At 39.4% G+C, this 17,793-nt stretch overlaps 1 protein-coding gene across 1 annotated transcript in view; it reads left to right on the plus strand.

The window, feature by feature from the left end:
* Positions 1–7,052, plus strand: part of NAA16 (N-alpha-acetyltransferase 16, NatA auxiliary subunit) — a 61,720-nt gene extending 54,668 nt beyond the window's left edge. Inside the window, exons 15-20 of the mRNA XM_069009769.1 lie at positions 129–322; positions 1,035–1,143; positions 1,652–1,750; positions 2,335–2,478; positions 4,914–5,011; positions 5,272–7,052. Coding sequence (XP_068865870.1) covers positions 129–322; positions 1,035–1,143; positions 1,652–1,750; positions 2,335–2,478; positions 4,914–5,011; positions 5,272–5,472 — 845 coding nt within the window. The 3' untranslated portion in view covers positions 5,473–7,052. The remainder of the gene's footprint in view (positions 1–128; positions 323–1,034; positions 1,144–1,651; positions 1,751–2,334; positions 2,479–4,913; positions 5,012–5,271) is intronic.
* The last annotated feature ends 10,741 nt before the right edge of the window (positions 7,053–17,793 follow it).

The following is a 17,793-nucleotide window of genomic DNA, read 5'->3' on the forward strand; positions in this document are numbered from 1 at the left end:
TATGGAAATTGCTGTAAAAGTTGGCCATTTTGAGATGGGGACAAGCATAATGACGTGTCTGAGTTGTTAGAAACAAGATATTTAATTAAAGACTTTTTAAATATGTTGTCTGTTACTTTAATCTGTAGAAAATCTCTCAGCCAAAGAATTGAAGAAAATGCTTAGTAAGCAAAGAAGAGCACAGAAGAAAGCAAAACTTGAAGAAGAAAGAAAGCATGCAGAAAGAGAACGACAGCAAAAAAATCAAAAGAAAAAGAGAGATGAAGAGGAGGAGGAAACTAGTGGACCCAGGGAAGAGCTGGTTCCTGAAAAACTGGAAAGGGTTAGCATGGTCTTTCATGTTAAACTCATGTGATTATCATAAAAAGCCTATAATATGGGTTTGCTATCAGATTCTCCTAAAAGAATCTAGGTGCTTTTATAAAATCGTTTTTGCATGCAGAGGTACCTTTTTGTAGTGTACCTCTTTTTACACTTAAGAGAAGTATTCTTCCTCAATAAATCCAAGTTCTATATTAATATTGTTACTTTCCTTAAATTTCAGGATTTTTTCTAAACCTTAGGCTATACTTCATTAAAATAGATACTGAACAAAAAAATGTGTTTTGCCTGAAGAAATCTGGTTTTATAGAGTAAATAGAGGAAAAAGTAACAGAAATTATTGCAGTTTACAAAGTTTGAAGGCATGAGCCAGTATTTCTCTATGAACAAAGAACTATCTCCTTTATCATAGTAACTTCAAGCTTGTTGTCTAAGGTGGTTGTATTTGTTTCCTAAATGCCAAATTGCAGTACTGAGTATACAGGCAGTGCCAGAGTTAGCAATGATGCTGTCTTTGTCAACATGAAATGATGAGTAAACACTTTAAAAAAATCTTGCTGTTTAAATAAAAATGTTGTAGTGCAGTTTAATTCAGAAAGCTAGCTTCAGTTCACCTTTGACCTCTGATTATTTAAACACTGTGAATAACAAACTATCATTGTATTTGACATTTATTTTAAGCAGTAAATTTCACTGTTCTTTTATTAAAACAGGTAGAAAATCCATTAGAAGAAGCCATTAAGTTCCTTATACCACTTAAGAATCTTATTGGAGATGATATAGAAACACATTTATTAGCATTTGAAATATACTTTAGAAAAGGTAAAGTACTGCTTAATTTTATTTTTGCTCTACAAAATTTTAATCCTTCAGTGCAGCCTGTGTTATCCAAGTGTAGTGGAAAATTATCTGGAATAAATACTTATCTGACTGAAGCTGAGGTTTGCATCATATCCAGTAATAATAGGGTAAATAGTGTTTTTGTTTAGTCACCCTTAAACAAAAAAAGCCCTAAGAGCAGACTATGTTGTAGTATATACTCTAAATACTGTGGAAAGGTATTTGTGGTGTGATCTTTTAATTATCTAGAGGCAACCAAAGGTAAATAGATGGTAACATCTGTGCAGTGTTGCCAGAGTATGAGCAGCAAGAACTTCTGTTTTATTATGCAATTTGAATGGGAAAATAAACTTTCTTTCTATTTCTGAAAACTGATGTTTCTAGTATTTGTACTAGATTTACTAAAGAAAACAGTAATTGATAATGAAGAGAAAAAGTTCTGTATTCTCAGTCTTGGTTTCCTAACATTTGGTTTTTTTCCTTCCCACAGGAAAGTTTCTGTTGATGTTACAGTCTGTCAAAAGAGCTTTTGCTATTAACAGTAATAACCCATGGCTACACGAGTGCTTGATTAAATTCTCTAAAGCTGGTATGTGTGTAGGAAGTATGTAATTATAAAGATACAAGAAGTTACAGTCTACGAGGACATAGTTACATATTTTTGAGATTTATACTCTTGGAACACAAACTGATACAAAAAATGAAAACAAATGCTTTGTTTTTTTCCATGGCAATACCAAAGAAAACACAGGCTGTGCTACCCGGTGTACTGTGTATGTATTATATTCCTTCCTCCATTAATCCACCAGGTGGACCCAACAACTCATTTTGGCTAGATTTCACAGAAAAGTGAGTGTTCTAAGGATCCTGGACAACCTTAAGTTTTAAGAAAATAAGTGGCAGATGCAGGAGAGAGATTCTGAATGAAACAATGTGTGGTGAACTTGTAATAGCAAGTTTACATGACACAGCACCCTTTATGAATGTTTCATCTGTAAATGCATCAGCAATGTTTGTGTTGACACATTTTGATCTGAGATTTGTGTTTCTGTGCACTCATTTTAAAACTGGCACTTTTAGCAGTGATGTCTGTGGTTTCAGTGTTTTCTAGAGTTGTTTAAATGTGGTTTGTTTTTTTTTTTTCTTCTCTCCCCCTTGTCTTCCCTCTTCTAGTATCTGACCATAGTAACCTCCCAGAAATTGTGAGCAAGGTCCTAACTCAAGAAATGCAGAAAATCTTTATTAATAAAAACTTGGAGAGTTTTAATGAGGAATTTCTCAAACACAATGCTACCTCCATCCAGCACCAGCTGTCAGGTTTGTTTAACTTTTTTATGCTCTTGAAAAGGAGATGATATAAGTGATGTAAATCCAGAATCTTTATCTGCAGTCTGCAAGGCCAGGTTGGATGGGACTTTGGACAACCTGGTCCAGTGTAAGGTGTCCCTGCCAATGGCAGGGCATGTGGAACTAGGTGATCTTTAGGGTTCCTTCCAATCCAAACCGTTCTGTGAATTCGTAGATAAATTCCAATGAGCCAGAAAATTGCATGTTTATGTTGGGGTGCAAGGGGCATTTGTCTGATTTTACCATTTTTTAAAAATGTACTTCTCTTTTTTATTAGATGCATAAGGAACTTGCTCTTCACTGTCAAAAAGTGCAGTCAAATCACCGTAGATATTCAAGTACTGAGGCACTGTCATCCTTCCTCTTGCAGCTTCTACTTTTTAAAGTATTAGAAAATATAAAACAAAATCCCATATCTATTAGCAAGTGCTTTTGCCTGTTTTCTTTTCAGCCAGAATGTCTCTGTTCCTACTCACAGTGACAGCATCAATACAAGTCCCATGATGAACTTGTTATGTAGCCTTTGCTTTTCTGCTTCATGGTCAGCAGTGAAAATATTGAAATATGACACTCAGACACTATTTATATAGAAGAGCCACAAGTAGCTGCTGGAGCTAAGTCAAAGGAAGTTGGAATTAAATAAGTACAGAAAGTTTTGGAATAAAAGTTGGTGTGACTCGATAAGCTGGTTGAGAAAACAAAATCCATTTCCAGCAGTTAAGAAACAAAAGTAAGTGTAGCTTTATCAGGCACTTAAAGTACTTAGTGCTAGCCTCACCTGGTCTTTGAAAGTTACCCAGGGTCTGTCCAGAATAACTGGAAAAAGTTAACTTCAGAGGATTGTTCATCTCTCCTAAAAGAAGGTTTGGTAGAATACCACAAACTTCTGTTGGGTCCTATGAGGTCTGTGTTTCAAGACAGCATTTTGAGAAAATTACTTGCACCCCTTTTCTGTAAGCAGGCTCAAGATTTGAGAAGCCAAGTACAGGTATCTCAGCAGCCAGTTGCTCCCAGTTCTTAGAGATGTGTTCTTCCACTCTTCAAATTGTTGAGCATCTCACTGGCTGCTTTACAGTCTTATTTTCTGGTCCTACAGTGTTATGGAATACAGTACAGTCACTGGGTAGATTCTTGGTAGCTTTAGGACTTCAGCTGTGGGTCAGTCTTCTGTTTATGCTGGAACAGGTTTGAGGCAATTGACTTACCTACTTTACAACTTTTAAGTTTCTTGAACTGTTGTCTTTTAATTAAGTTTGCAAATCCAAGGTCTGAAAACCTAAAACCTAAGTCTGAGAGTACAAATGAGTATTTTCTCAGCTTAAAATTACTAGTAAAAAATCTATAAGCAGACTTCTAACCTCTTTCCAATTTCTGTACCATAGCCTCCCTAACTTTAAGCAAAAGTGACTAGGCTAATAGAAGTGTTTTGGGCAATAATGGCTCTACATTGAATCTAGCAATTTATTTTCTGAAGCCTACAGAAAGCAGTAAGAACTAGAAAACTTCATTTACTTGGGAAAACTAATAACTGGGGAAATTAGTTGAGTAAAAACAAAAGACAAACATCCAGAATGTGGGGTTTTAACTTTTTAACTTTTCCAGCAAAATGACTAAGCTTTTTGGGTTTTGCAATAGGTTACATAGTGGGGTGGGTCTGGACTTTGTATTTGGGCAAAAGGAAGTAGCAAAGGAAAGTGAAATGCCAACACATTCATTAAGATGAGATTTTAAATTAAGGCAGCTACGGTAGAAGGAGCAGAATGTTGCGGAGATGCCCAGACGGGTTTTGGTAAATGGTTTGTGGTCTGAGAAGCTCTATAGTTCCATAATGCAGTGTTTTCCTTTCCACCAGTGTAGGCTGGTCCAGGCGAAGCACCAAGCTTGCGCTGCACTTTCCTTGTAGCCAAGCTGTGTCCTTGGCTCTGGGTGAGCAGCCATGGCCGTGTGTTCTGCCATATGGACTGGCCTGAACTTCACTGGGCTGTGTTCCACAGTTAACTGGTGTTCACTTACCTCCAGTACTTCTGAAGAGAATTCAGTGTGTCTCTGAGAATTACTCACTTCTACATTCGTTGGATGGATTTCATTTAGTGTGCTGATTTGAAGGGTTTCTCATCAATGTACTCTGATATTTTTCTTGACTGAAGACCTGTCAGTCAACTAAGGCATGTCACTTTTGCAGGAACAGGTCTCCTGTATTATGCAATCCTTATGCTTCTAATAAATTTCAAAATGGCTTTAGTTGTATTAGTTTTCAGTACCAAATAAGGGAGGAAGATACAGTTTATTAAAACTTGTAACAAGTCTAGTTCACATTTATGTGTAAGTTGTCAGGTTCTGTGTGTCTATATATGCAGTATGGCATTTAGGAAAACTAAACATTGTGGGTTTTGTCTTGTGATAAGGTGCAAAGATGATGTATTTCCTGGACAAATCAAGACAAGAAAAAGCAATTGCTGTTGCAACTAGATTGGATAAAAACATGAGAGACAAAAATGTGAAGGTAAAAGATGCAGTATATAAAGCCCCCAAATGTGTGGGATCTTAAATAGTATGTAATTTAATGCAGGATAATGTGCATGCTTAATTATCATGATAAATTAATATTTGAAAGAACAAAGTTCCAAATTTTTCCTGTAAGTAAAAGATGTGAATCCAACAGAGAAACCTGTTTGTTCAGACTAGTATTATTTAACAGTATGTACCTTTAGTAATAAAACAATTGTAAATTACATTTATTAACTGTTACTTTTGTTTCTTTAGACGTTAACAAAGGTTTTTGAGGCGTTGCTTGATGGCAGTTTTGGAAGCTGCCACGCTCAGTGTGAAGAATATCAAGCAGCATGTCATAAACTGTTCCCTTTTACGTCTGCCTTCATGCCTGCCACAAACGACGACAACAGCAGCATTGCATCTGTGAATCACACAGCCATTAACCATGATTTGCTGTCCAATGAAATCTGAAGTAGTGTGTGCAAGCCCCTGTATGTGTGTATACCTACATGCACACATGTGTAGGAAACTCTGACTCTCATTACATGCTGGTTGGATACAGATCAGGGTTACTTTTCCAGGTTGTATTTTAATATCTTTAACAGGTATCTAAAACAAAATATTTGGATAGTTAAATGGAGTATGCTATTAGGGTTTTTTTTCCTCCCAATGAAAACTGCCAGTATTTATGTAAACATCTTTAATTAGCATTTTTCATGTTTATACTTGTACAGGTTTAAGTCTTTTAATAATTCATCAGCCCTCCCTCACAATAATACTGATATTAAAGACTGCTTTCACTTAAGTGTTGTTACATATGCAGATATATGTGAACATATCTTGTTAATAAATTATCATTTGAGAGTTTTTAGCAGATTAAGACTGAAGTGCTGCTTGAATTGCCCTCTCTGTCTTTACTGTTCTATAGGGTTTTTTTCTGGGTTGTTTTGGTTGGATTTCTTTTTTAATCTTTGGTCAGTTTGGTTTCTTTTGAAGTACAGCAACAATGAAAGCATTGGGGGAGTTGCATGTTTTTGTCAGGTGTGTGTCTTATATGGAACCAGTGTTGACAGATATGAAGATTAGGTTTGTGTAAAAAAAAAAAACAAACAACAAATATCTAAGGCTTTTTGAAAACTATATCATCTACCTTGTGTTCCATAGCTATTGTTTCCTTATTTTATGGTCAGTTTAACATTCTAAAGTTTTAGTATCCTGAAGCAATTCTCTAAGAAGACACAATGAATTTGAATACTGTTGTTTGTCCTTTGTTCCATCTCCCCCTACCTCTTCTGTTTTCTCCTCATCTGTTCACCTATTGACACTTAGGCTGAAAAAAGCTGCTCCAGTTTTGGGCAAATGCAGAAGGTACAGTAATGGGGAATACAGTTTTTCTCTACATCATAAAAACTCACTGGTGGGTGTTCTGTATTACCTCCATTAAAAGTCTTAGTTGTCTACTTACGGCCAATACTCCAGAACTTCTCCTGCCTAAATACTATTGCTGTAGGTGCTGCAAGGCAAAACAGTGTGTGAGAAGTATGTTTTACATTTTAAAACTGTTAAAGGGAGCACAAAGAGGCTGACTACAAATCATAACTTTTTTCTTACTTTGTATTCTGGTGCATTAACTATTCAATATACAACACATCAAAATGGAAGTTTAAATCTAATATACCTATTTAAAGCATAGCATTGCTAGACAAAATGGCTACATATCACATGACAGCTTTACATTCTATAAGAACTGCTATCAAAACATAATTATACTGTGGCTTGTACAGAAAATCTGTTTTCTGGAAACTGTAATGGAATTATTCAATCTTGGTTTGTTTTTATTTCACTGCAGTGTAAATAATTTCAGTAATATTAACTAGCCCCTCAAAGGCAAATACCGGTTCATGAAGAGGGGATTTTATTAAGACAAATAAACTGTTCTAATTAAAATTCTCCTTTGTGTGTCATCTGTTTAGATTAAAAAATTGTTGAATGGAAAATTCACTGTAAAATATTGGCAACATATGTTATGCTGTAATAAATTATTTTGTACACACTTGCCTTTGGTTTGGAATTTTTGCATATTTATAGGTATCAAACTTCAGCCCATCATTCTCATTAGGGTTCTTTTTCTATTGAGTTGGAACATTCACTGCTCCAACATTAACTCTGTAAGTAGTTAAGAAAAAAATAATGACTATTTAGCAGATTGAGATCTATAAAAAGTAATGGCTTCAGACTGCAGTCAAGTAGGTCTAGATCAGGTAACAGGCAGCAATTCTTTACTGTGAGGGTGGTGAGGCACTTGTACAGGTTGCCCAGAGAAGCTGTGGGTGCCCCAGCTGGCAGTGTTCAAGGCCAGGTTGGATGGAGCTCTGAGCACCCTGGTCTAGTGGAAGTGTCCCTGTCCATGGCAGGGGTGTTGGAGCCAGATGGTCTTTAAGGGCTGTCATTGCAGATGTGAACTTCTTGGGGTAACAAATGGCTGGCAATCTGATCTCCAAAATTCATCTTTGTAGCAGAGGGGCAGGGTGTGCAATGTACCCTAACAGCCTGCTGCTGCCTTAAGGTGTCCAGGCAGAAGGAAAATATGCAAATGCAGCACAAGGCTGCAGGCAGAATGCAGGACCTCATTTATCCCAACAAGCCTGGTAGCATTAGATCGTTCAGAGAGAGGGGCTGATAGAGATACTTGTTTTGACTGCTTTGGTTTCTGGTGGTTAATGAGTTTATCAGACAGGCAGGGGAAGGGTGGCAGCAGTGGTCTGAAGCAGGGCAGCTCCTCTTCTGCTGCAGTGCAGCTGTTGCTGCAGTTTGGGAACAGTTTGCCAGCACTGTCAGCTATCGTGGCTTAGGATTTATCCACACTGACTAGCGGGGTATCAAAAGTGCTGCACCTCTGGTGCAAGCAGCTGCCTATTGGGCTTGGCATTTCAGTCTGGGTCTGCTGTGGCTATGCCCTTCCTCAGGGTCTGTGAAACCATGAGGGTAGTAGCAGCAGTGCTTCCTAAATACATAATGATGAATGTAGGACTAACACCGCTGGGATGTGTGTAACAACAGGGCTTCGTCACAACTCTGACTTCATCTTGGGTTTGCTGCCCACCCCCAGCAGATGTTCTGCAGCCTTTGCATTCATATAGCAACCCTATGATTGTGTGAAGTATTCTGTGGTCTCTCGCTATATTGGTTAATTAGGCTTCATTTGCTCTTTACCAGTCTTAGCAGCACCTTCAAATTTCCTTCATAGTCTGGATGTGAATCTATAGATGCATTGATTTTGATTGCTATTAATTACAGTACATTTATTTACTTACCTGTCTTGTTTCCTGGATCTTTAAAAACCTTTTGTTTTGAGCTGGCTGGTTGTGGCTTTTCTAAAATCTCTATTCCTGATCCCTGCACAAACCAAGTAACTGTGTTAACAGCATAAATGTCAAGAGAACTTGTTGACCCAGCATCTAATCTCACAGAGGGTCAGCCATCTCACACAAGCATGCCCTCTTTCCTTCTCTTGTTGCCGCAAGCAAGCAGGTGTACCCTAAATCTGATAAACTTCTCATCATAGGAAATAAGCTTGTTCCAAAACCCAGGCCCTAATGGAAAATCCTGACCTGATAACACGTATGAATAGCAAACGTTTAGTCCTGAATTTTCAATTAAGGCGAAAGGGGCAGTTCCTCACATCTCTTCAGCTGTAGCATCTAGGAAGAGGTCAAGCGTTAAGTGTGACACAGAAGTTCAAGCCATAATCGTGTTGTCATGTGGGAATGCACTTGCCACTTTGTGTTTCAACAGCAGCATTAGATGTACTTTTGGCATTTGTTTTTCTACAGCTTAACTACAGCTCCTAATGAAAAGTTCGTGAATTTTCCACTAGAGGGAAGCCCTGCATCCAGAATATTTTCATAGTAACAAATGTCTTCTCAGGTGTTGTTTTGTGGTAAGAGCATAGGAAAATGCTTTTATTTTTTCTTCCTTTCAGGCATTGGAGAGAGGTCGTTGTTTTGTATGTGCTTAGATGTCTGAATTAGACTTGTGTTTGTATAACCCAGCTGTCTGTAGGCATTGATGTGGGGCTCTCAAGAGCACAGTTGGTTGGACTTGTTTCATACCATCGGGAAACATACTGGGAAAAGATGTCTGAGCCCACAGATGATCAGATTGGATTTTTTGGGAAATCCCATGTCCTGTGCAAAAGTGTCACTCAACCCTGTTCCTGCCTTCAGGCTGTTGAAGAGAGGCAGAATGTGTTGACCTTGAAGATTAGCCTTCAGTTAATTTATCATGAACTAAATATGTTGTCTGTTCCCCACTTGGGCTTTGCTCCTTTAACATATTTCAAGTCTAGACAAAGTATTTGAGAATGTGCTGTTAACACTCAAGAGGAGGCCCAAGTTTTGAGAGGGTCCTAGATGTATTTTAGGTATGCAGTAAGATGGAGGAAGGAAATAGATGGTTTTTCTAGGATTGATTTCATATGATAAATGGTCACATTTAAAGCAACACAGAAGGGAGGAAGCGAGGCCAGAGCAGGAGCTGTCTTCCTGTTCCCTGTACAGTGCCTAGCACAGAGACCTCCTAGTTTGAGACAAGGGTTTATTCCACAGGTAATAAACTGTCATAAAGCCTATCTGTAAATGAAAGCAAACTATATCTGCTTGAGGCCAGGCTCTGTATACAGTAGTGCAGGAGACATCCAGGAATCCACAAAAGGCATCAAGCACCAAAGGAGTCTGTTAACTGTCACTGGAGATATTTAATCAAATTGTAGCTAATTCATGCATTTCATTGTATTTAAAATGAGGTCTGAGAGTTCCTGAAATTTGAGGAACTTTTACTTCTATTAGTAACACATTTCCTTCATGTCTAAATAGCTGTCCAGAGAAATTCGAGCCACTGGGATGAAGCTGCTAGATTTGCCATGGATAAATTTTTTTGGGATCCGTAAGAGAGATGATTCATTTGCTCAGGGATTGGACAGCTACTTCAGGTTGTGAGCCATGCACTGGTGATTAGCTCAGGCCCTGCAGAGTATCCACCCCCAAAGTGGTACAGAAATGTCAGCGGGTCCCTTGCTGTCCCTGCACTTCTCAGGACCACAGCATTCGGCTGAGTCATTTGTGAGCGCCGAAGGACCCATAAGGTGATTCTCCAGGGGACAGGCAATGAAAAACAAGCAGCCCTGTATTGATATCAATAGGTGTCAGTCTTCTATTTGGGAGCTTACACCTTCACTGAAGACTTTCTGTTTTAGTAGGCACTGAATTCATAAAAAATCAGAAGGCTAGACAGCTCTGTTATATATAGGGGCACCCCTATATCCAGTGCAAAGCTATGGGTAACTCAGGATGCCAGACATCTAAAAATAGTTATTGCAGTACTGAGACCTGCAAGGCTGATTTTCTTTTTGCTTCTGATGTGCCACCTAGACTATAACAAGTTATGCTGAAAGATGTATATTTATCATTGCTTCTATGAACAGATTCAAGTCAACAGCTTAGCATGAACCTCACCTGGCAAATGTAGGTTGGTTGTCTAGCAATTACAGATGGATAGACAATGGAAAGACAGCAATGATAATCAAGTATTTGATGAGCAGTCCACAAGTAGGTGTATCAGGCTGTTTTGTACATGGCCTTCCATTCAAGGAAGGTACAAATTCCTCTCAATCACCTTCCATCATAGGAAGTATGTTTTTTTCTAGAAGAAATTCTAGAAACCTTCTAGGTTTGCTATGACCATGCCTGGCTCTTCCTACCATGTTTCACAGGCAATCTCTCACAATCCTGGCCATCTCTGAGGAGCTAGGGCTGGAGAGGGGAGAGGGACATCGGGACTGGAAGCAACAAATAACTCAGATCAGAAGATCAGAAGAAAGTTGTCTCTGCATTTGGCTCTTTATTATTAGGCACCCTCTCATGAGCACTGACCATAGTGACAGAAGCCCTGGCATTCCTGAGGAGTGAGGACCACAGTGGGCAGTGGCCGTGCTGGTCTGACCAGGTACATGGCCTACCATGATTAAATTGGCTGCAGAAATCCTCCAAATAACATAAGCTATTTCTGTCTCTGGTGAGTACCTCTTTTCCTCTGTTGTCTCCTCCGACTCACTGAGGGCTTGTAACCTTGCTCTAATAACAGGAAACTCACATCTGTGTCAAGTGCCAAGCCTGGCACCCTGCTGTGTAAGTGTTGAGTAGGTGTGTGCTCCTTGAAGTGTGCTTTCAGGAAGACCTATGGCCCGAGTAACCCTGGATACAATGGCATAATACAAATGTTTTTCAGTGCCATGGCAGGATAAATCTGGATGTGCAGAGCTGTGTTTTTCAAGTGTCTACAGTGGCAAAGCCTGTGTTTTTCAGTGGTATTTCATGTTCTTTTATTTTTTTAAACTGCCTCCCTCTTGTGTTAATACTCTGACTCTAGTTTTGGATGCAAGTCCTCTGATGTAGACATGCAACTAGTAAAGCTGGGCAGTCTGGAGTGAGCAATTCTGAAAGCCTGTTATTTATGAAATAAGAGTTGAAAATAGAAAATGAGCATATGGAAGAAGTTGCTGTCACAGATCCTCCCTCTGGCTGGGAGAATTAGAGCGTGGTTTACTTTCATTTGTGACGAAAACAGGACGCTGCTATGACTTGTCACAAAAATTATTTGAAGCTGAGAAAAATGGGGAAAAGACCCAGGGCTCAATAATTATTCCTGAAATGAAGTGCAGTTGCCTCACTCAGAGGAAAGGGCTGGATGCAGTACATGATCACTGGCTGTAACACTGATGCTTTTCTTCCCATCTACACAATCCCCTGCGCACTCATAACAGGAGAGGCTCCAATGGACTCAAACATGGTTATTTCCCAACCATAAACATGCAAATCCCCATCCCTTAAAGCGGGTTGGATTACTGGCCAACCAAAGCTCAAGAATTAGTGCTTTTGTTCCACATTTGTATGGTGACTGACTCAATGGGGTCCTGGTCTATGATTGGCACCACTGCAACACAAATAATTGAAGAGCTCCTCTTCTGTTCTAACCTCTGCAGCCACATGCCTTCAGCAAACAAGCAGTTTTGGCTTCTCCCTTTGCCTCCTACTGCCTTACAGCCAACAGAGCATGGGAGGGAGAGAAAGGCTTGATTTTTTCAGCCTGTTTCGGTAGCTTGTTTCAGTGGGATGGATGGGAACAACACCCAGCACCCTCTGCCATTCCTGACTTCCCTTGTTCTTGTGGCTATACTGGCCTAAGTTTCCTTGTGACTGGTGTAATACACCATGAAAAAACCAAAATATTGGTTTAGTAACACAAGAACAAGTAGAAACAACAAAATGGAAACCCATGTACATTTTTAAAAACAAACCAAAAAATCACCACAAAACCCAGAGGGTATTCAGTGTTCCCAGGAAAATCTAATTAGATTTATTGGGCAAGAAACATTTTTATTCCTGTAGATGTTGGTCAGTATCTTTTTGGTACCATATCTTTTGGTATTTTGGCCACAAGTATTTTTTATTATCATTGTAGTTATTAATTACGTCTATTTAGAATCTCTTATTTCCTGGCCAGATTTAAGGCTCTGGAGACCCAGAGTCTGCAAACAGTGTTGGATAGGAAGTACCAGATGACTGAGCCAAACAGGCTCTGTGTGAGTGTGCAAAATACAATATAAAAAATACAGAATGTGTAATTTTTAGTCACAGCAAATAGCTTTGGTGTGAAATATATCTACCAGAAAAATTCATTACCTTTTATTTTACTAATGGAGGAGACAAATTAGAAAAGATGTTTTACTGTTTTAATACATTAAGAGTTCCCTTATATGTTTTGCTTCACAAGACTTTAAATTTCCTTCCAATGTGGTTTGTGTGTCAGATGTTTTTCATGAAATACAAGCCTCTCAAGCTTTAAATTCCCTTTTTTTTTCTTGTAATCACCCCCTGTTGAGTGAACATTCCTTCTCCTTTGGACAAAATTACCGTTTTTTTCTGAAGTATCCAGCAACCTGAACTCCTCAGTTTATCAACAATTCAGAGCCAAAATAAGTGGAAAACAGCAACTGTTTTTCATTTTCATTTGAAGTAATACAAGTTTCTTGATGGAGTGGTAGTCATGAAAGGTTTTGAAGCAAAACTGGCAGAAAAGTAAAGAATTCAGTGTCTCCAGTTCTTGGTCCAGCACATTAATATACATGGACCCTGGTATGGTGGCAGCAATATCAGGTAGAGGTAGAAATAGTGGCTTGCCCTGAACTGAAGCCCACAACCTAACTAACATAGGAAATATATTTCTTACATTGCAATCATAACTATGCTTTTTCCTTTTTTTTTTCACATTACCGTTTAGAACTGATATTTACAGCTACTGGACTCTTTTGGATGACATCTGCTGAGGGAGGACTTAATGGAAGAAGAACAAACTCTCTCCTCCACTCAGCCTTGTGCAGAGTCTCGTGTGCAATCTCCCCATGCAAAGGATATGTGCACAGCCTTGTTTTCCTGAAAACACATCCAGAATAGAGGCAATTTCTCCACCTCTAATTGCCACATAGCGCTCCAAACGCCAGGCTCTCTCTCCCTCCTGGCTTACTGCCGTGGTCCCTTTGCTTAGATTTTCCTGGCTTTTAGTCCACTTCTCTCTGCTTGTTCTCTGGTTGCTCCTTTGCACTGCAGGGGAAAGACAACCAGACAACACTCATATCCTTGCACTGAGATCCAGAAACACTAGGACAGCTTTCAAGCAGTGTTTTGGTTAGTTTCTCCTACATCTGAAGCGATCTTGCTCTGAAAAGGAGCTTCTTGCCTCTCTCCATTGCCACTACTGTGTTATCTACTACCTATAAACTTTACAGTCAGTACATGCTCTGTGCAGTTGGATTGTGAGGATTTTCTGATGGACATGAAGTTTTGCTGTGACTTTTAGTGAATTCAAGATTGAAGCTTGCCTCAAACCTAGCTGTAATGTCTATTACAGCCCAGTCACTCTTGTAACTCTAATTTTGTAATGCAATCCGTTCAGTTTGCTTTGCTCCTACACATGCTATTTTCAGGATGTGGCTGATGTTTTGTACTAGCTAAACAAATACAGGCATCATTGGAAAAAACTGGTGACCAATGGGGAAAAGAGGAAAAGGTCTTGTCATGCAGCTCGATATAAAAGGTGTTTCTGCAAATGTGACCAGGAATTAAGTTGTCAGCAGTTGTCTCTTCTGACCCAAACTGCTAAAATTTAGGCTTAAGTTACACTAATGTGAAGAACAACACACATTCAGGGAGGACTTTCCTGAGAACAGAAAAAAAAAGTTCATGTTTTCAAGTCCAAGACTTTGGTTGGGACCTACATGTCTCTTGTAGAGTTGGGGTACACTTGGGTTGGTCTTCAGTTTACTCTGAAAGAAGTCAGCTCATGCACAAGAAAAATGCTTAGAAACTGAAATCACCAAAAGACAACTGGAGACAAAATTACTATGGTCCCAAGTCAAATTGATACTATGAACATATTTTTCATTAAGAGACACTAATCCTTTAATTTTCTCTCAAAATAGCATCAAGCAGTGATTTTGAATCTTGTTTATCTCTTATTTACTCCCTCCCATCCCTCTCCTTACCTGAACTTCTCTCCCTTTCCCATGCAGTGCTCAGCCAAAGTCCCTTGAACAGAACATTCAAAGTCTGGAGTGGTTTTGCATATCTCTTCACTGTGAACAGAAGCTCAACACTCAACATTCCAGTGATGTCAATTTAGGTTACAGTTCCACTTTATCAGTTTAAATGACTTTTAATCCAGCTGCAACAATACAGATTAAATCCAACCTGATAAATATGTTTCAGTGTCATTAACTTCTTTAAAGACATCCATTCAGAACTCCAAGAGATTCTGTCTCTGGTTACTGAAAGGCAGAGGAAGAGACACAGGCTATATCATGTTCACATTTAGGAGGTTAATTTGACAAGCAGAAAATTTGGAAGGATAATGGGCCAGAGAAAGTGAGTGCAGCTTTGGCAGAATTCAGCAGGAAGGTGTAGGGTTTGCTCACAAGGCCACAGCTGTGAGTGGCTGTGAGCAGGTCCATGAGTTTGCATCCACTGCACATCAGTCAACTGCAGAGAGAGAATCAAAAGGAAATGCATCAGTTTGTAGTAACTCCAGGTTTTAGTTCAAGGTCTACAGAACATGTTGGGAGAAAAGGAAGTAAAGTCCTGTGAAAGACCTTTGGCAAAAGATTTTTTATTTGACAATCTTTCAAGATTAATATATCGCTGTAAGTCACTCACTCTTCCCACTGGTGGTGTGGATTGAGCTACAGATCACAGGGCTTTATTTAGCCCAGCTGGCAGCAAACGTAGCAAAACACTTTGGATGGTAGTTAGGCAGCTTATGCAAAATGCATGGCTCATCTCTGACAAGGTTTAATTAGGCAGCTCTCCTCATTACAAAACAAGTTTAGCAATTAACTGACATAGGCAATTCCACTGCAGTGTGAAGGATAGAATAGGCTGGAGTGTCAACCACTGCCTCCCTTCAAACGAGCATCCCGAGGGCAGGGTTGTGATGTGCTGCACAGGGAGACAAGTTATGCTGGTGATGCTTGGTCTATTCCTACTCTGAAGCCCAAGAAGTTGGGTTTCCCTGTGTGTCAGCCTGGCTGGCACCTGTGCTTTTCATCTTCTGGCAGTTTCCATTTTTCTCTTTGACATCTGTCTTAATTTTGGGTTGCCTTGCTTCCTTCAGCTACAAGTTTGGCAATGATGGGCTGTTGTTTGTCATTCACAGGTTTTAAATTATCTACTTTAACAACTTGGTATTGTTACTTATGTGAAGAGTTATTATTTTCACAGACTAATAAGTATTAAAAGACTTGTGGAAATTATTCAAAACTACAGGCTGCTTCCATGGGCAGGGATCTGGCACTATGGCTTTTTCTAGTATCAATACCAATGGGAAGACAGGTGTAGGTTTCACAAAACTTCTGTTTTTAGCTATGGGAACATGGTACTTATTCAACATAATTGATATTTTGGGTTATTCTTGATCTTTGAAAAGGTGAAAAGATTCATTAGACAAAAACTTTTCAGCCATTTCAGATTTGCAAATTCCCCCTTCTGCAGTTCTAGTTTCTGTGTATGTGCTGCACATGCGCTGTGATTTTTAATTTATTTCCAGTAAATTTCTTATTCTGCTTTTTTCCCCTGTTCTATATGAATGCCTCAGAAGTTGTTCATGGATCTGTAGGCATCTCTGGGCCATGCTTTGGAAACAACTAGATTATTCAACCTGCAGCACCAATGTCTTTGTAAACCCCTCCTAGGAGTCTCTTTGGTGTAGCAACACAACATGTTGTGTCCCAAATTACTCCATGTTTTGTTTAGAAAACTAGTCCTTCGTGAGCCCTGCAGCTTGGCTATATCAAAGTGCCTGTTTTAAAAGCCTTTCCCTAAGCGTATTTACAGGCAGGCTTTGTTGATTTAAATAGCTATGTGGGTCACAAGTTTGTGAGGTTAAAAATGCAGTAGGAAACCACTGTAAACATTGCATCACCAGCTGAGGAGGAGCTGGAGACACAGCGTCGAATGGTCAAGAAGAAATTGACTTTAAATACAGCTTGGACGGCTGCCTAGAAAATGGGAGGGATTCAGTAGCTGAAGTTTACATTAGGAGTTGTGTTGGATGTTTCTCCCAATAAACATGAGCAGCCAGGCGTGTCAGCCTGCAGCGTTTCAGGACACTGCACTTAAAAGTGACTTCTTCGTTTTGCCAGATGTGGGCTGTTCCTGTTGGCATCTGTGGCAAAAGTGCAGCCAGTTCAGCTGGAGAATGCAGGGGCCTTTCAAGAATATTTATGGATGTGCATGGCTACATGGTCCATGACATAGAACCAATAAGCATAAAAGCCAATATTTGTTTCCTCTGGTATAAGCTAATGGTTTATGTGGAAAATTGAAACTGGCCAGCTGTCTTGGTTGCATTCAGCAGAATCAAGGCTGCTTAGGAGAAAGCATGAGCATTTACTGAAAGAAATGTTAAGAGATTAGTCTGTGGAGCAATAAACACAACTAAGTCGTTTTAAGCCCAAGTTGTCTTAAGCAAAGAAGATTTCCCAAACACATGGCTGTAAAGAAGGGAGGTTTATGGAATAATTTCTTCATCATGCCTAGAAATTGTTCTGAACATGGTAAATTTGGGTGTAAAATAATAATTTAAAGAGAATGCCAGGGATAAGTTCTTATATCACTACAGGGAAGGAGTTTCTTCCCCTACCTGTCCATACCCTCCTTTTTTTAGCTCCCTGAGCTGAGCCCATTCTACTCAGTTCAACAGAAAATCACTCACTTTCTTGCTGAATTAATTTGCTGTTGTTCCAATGTGTTGAATTGGCTCAGCAGAAGAGGAGAAAAACTTGCTCAAAAGACATGCAGAAGGCCTAGGCCAGGAGCACAAGAAGAGAGAACTAGGCACGCCATTCCCCTTTTTGTGGCAGCAAGGCCCCAAGCAACTCAACTCTTCTTGTATAGCTTCATCCCCCTTTGTTCTCTTTCTTTATTACATGACCTCATACTCCATCCCAAAAGGCTGTGGGATTGCTTGACCATTTTTACAAGAAATAACAGGAAGGGCATAGGAGAACTTCTAGCCTTTGGTTATTTTGCGTGTCTTCCTCAGAAAATGGACAGGTTCAAGCCTAACCTCAAACACCTTTTGCCCCTAAGCTAGGCTGTGCTATAGACTAAGCACCAGTGCTCAGTGGAGATGGGTGTGATACAGGTAGGGTTGATCATAGGTGATCAAGCAAAAGAGATTTGA

This window comes from Aphelocoma coerulescens, chromosome 1 (genome assembly GCF_041296385.1).
Source record: "Aphelocoma coerulescens isolate FSJ_1873_10779 chromosome 1, UR_Acoe_1.0, whole genome shotgun sequence".
Lineage (NCBI taxonomy): Eukaryota > Metazoa > Chordata > Aves > Passeriformes > Corvidae > Aphelocoma > Aphelocoma coerulescens.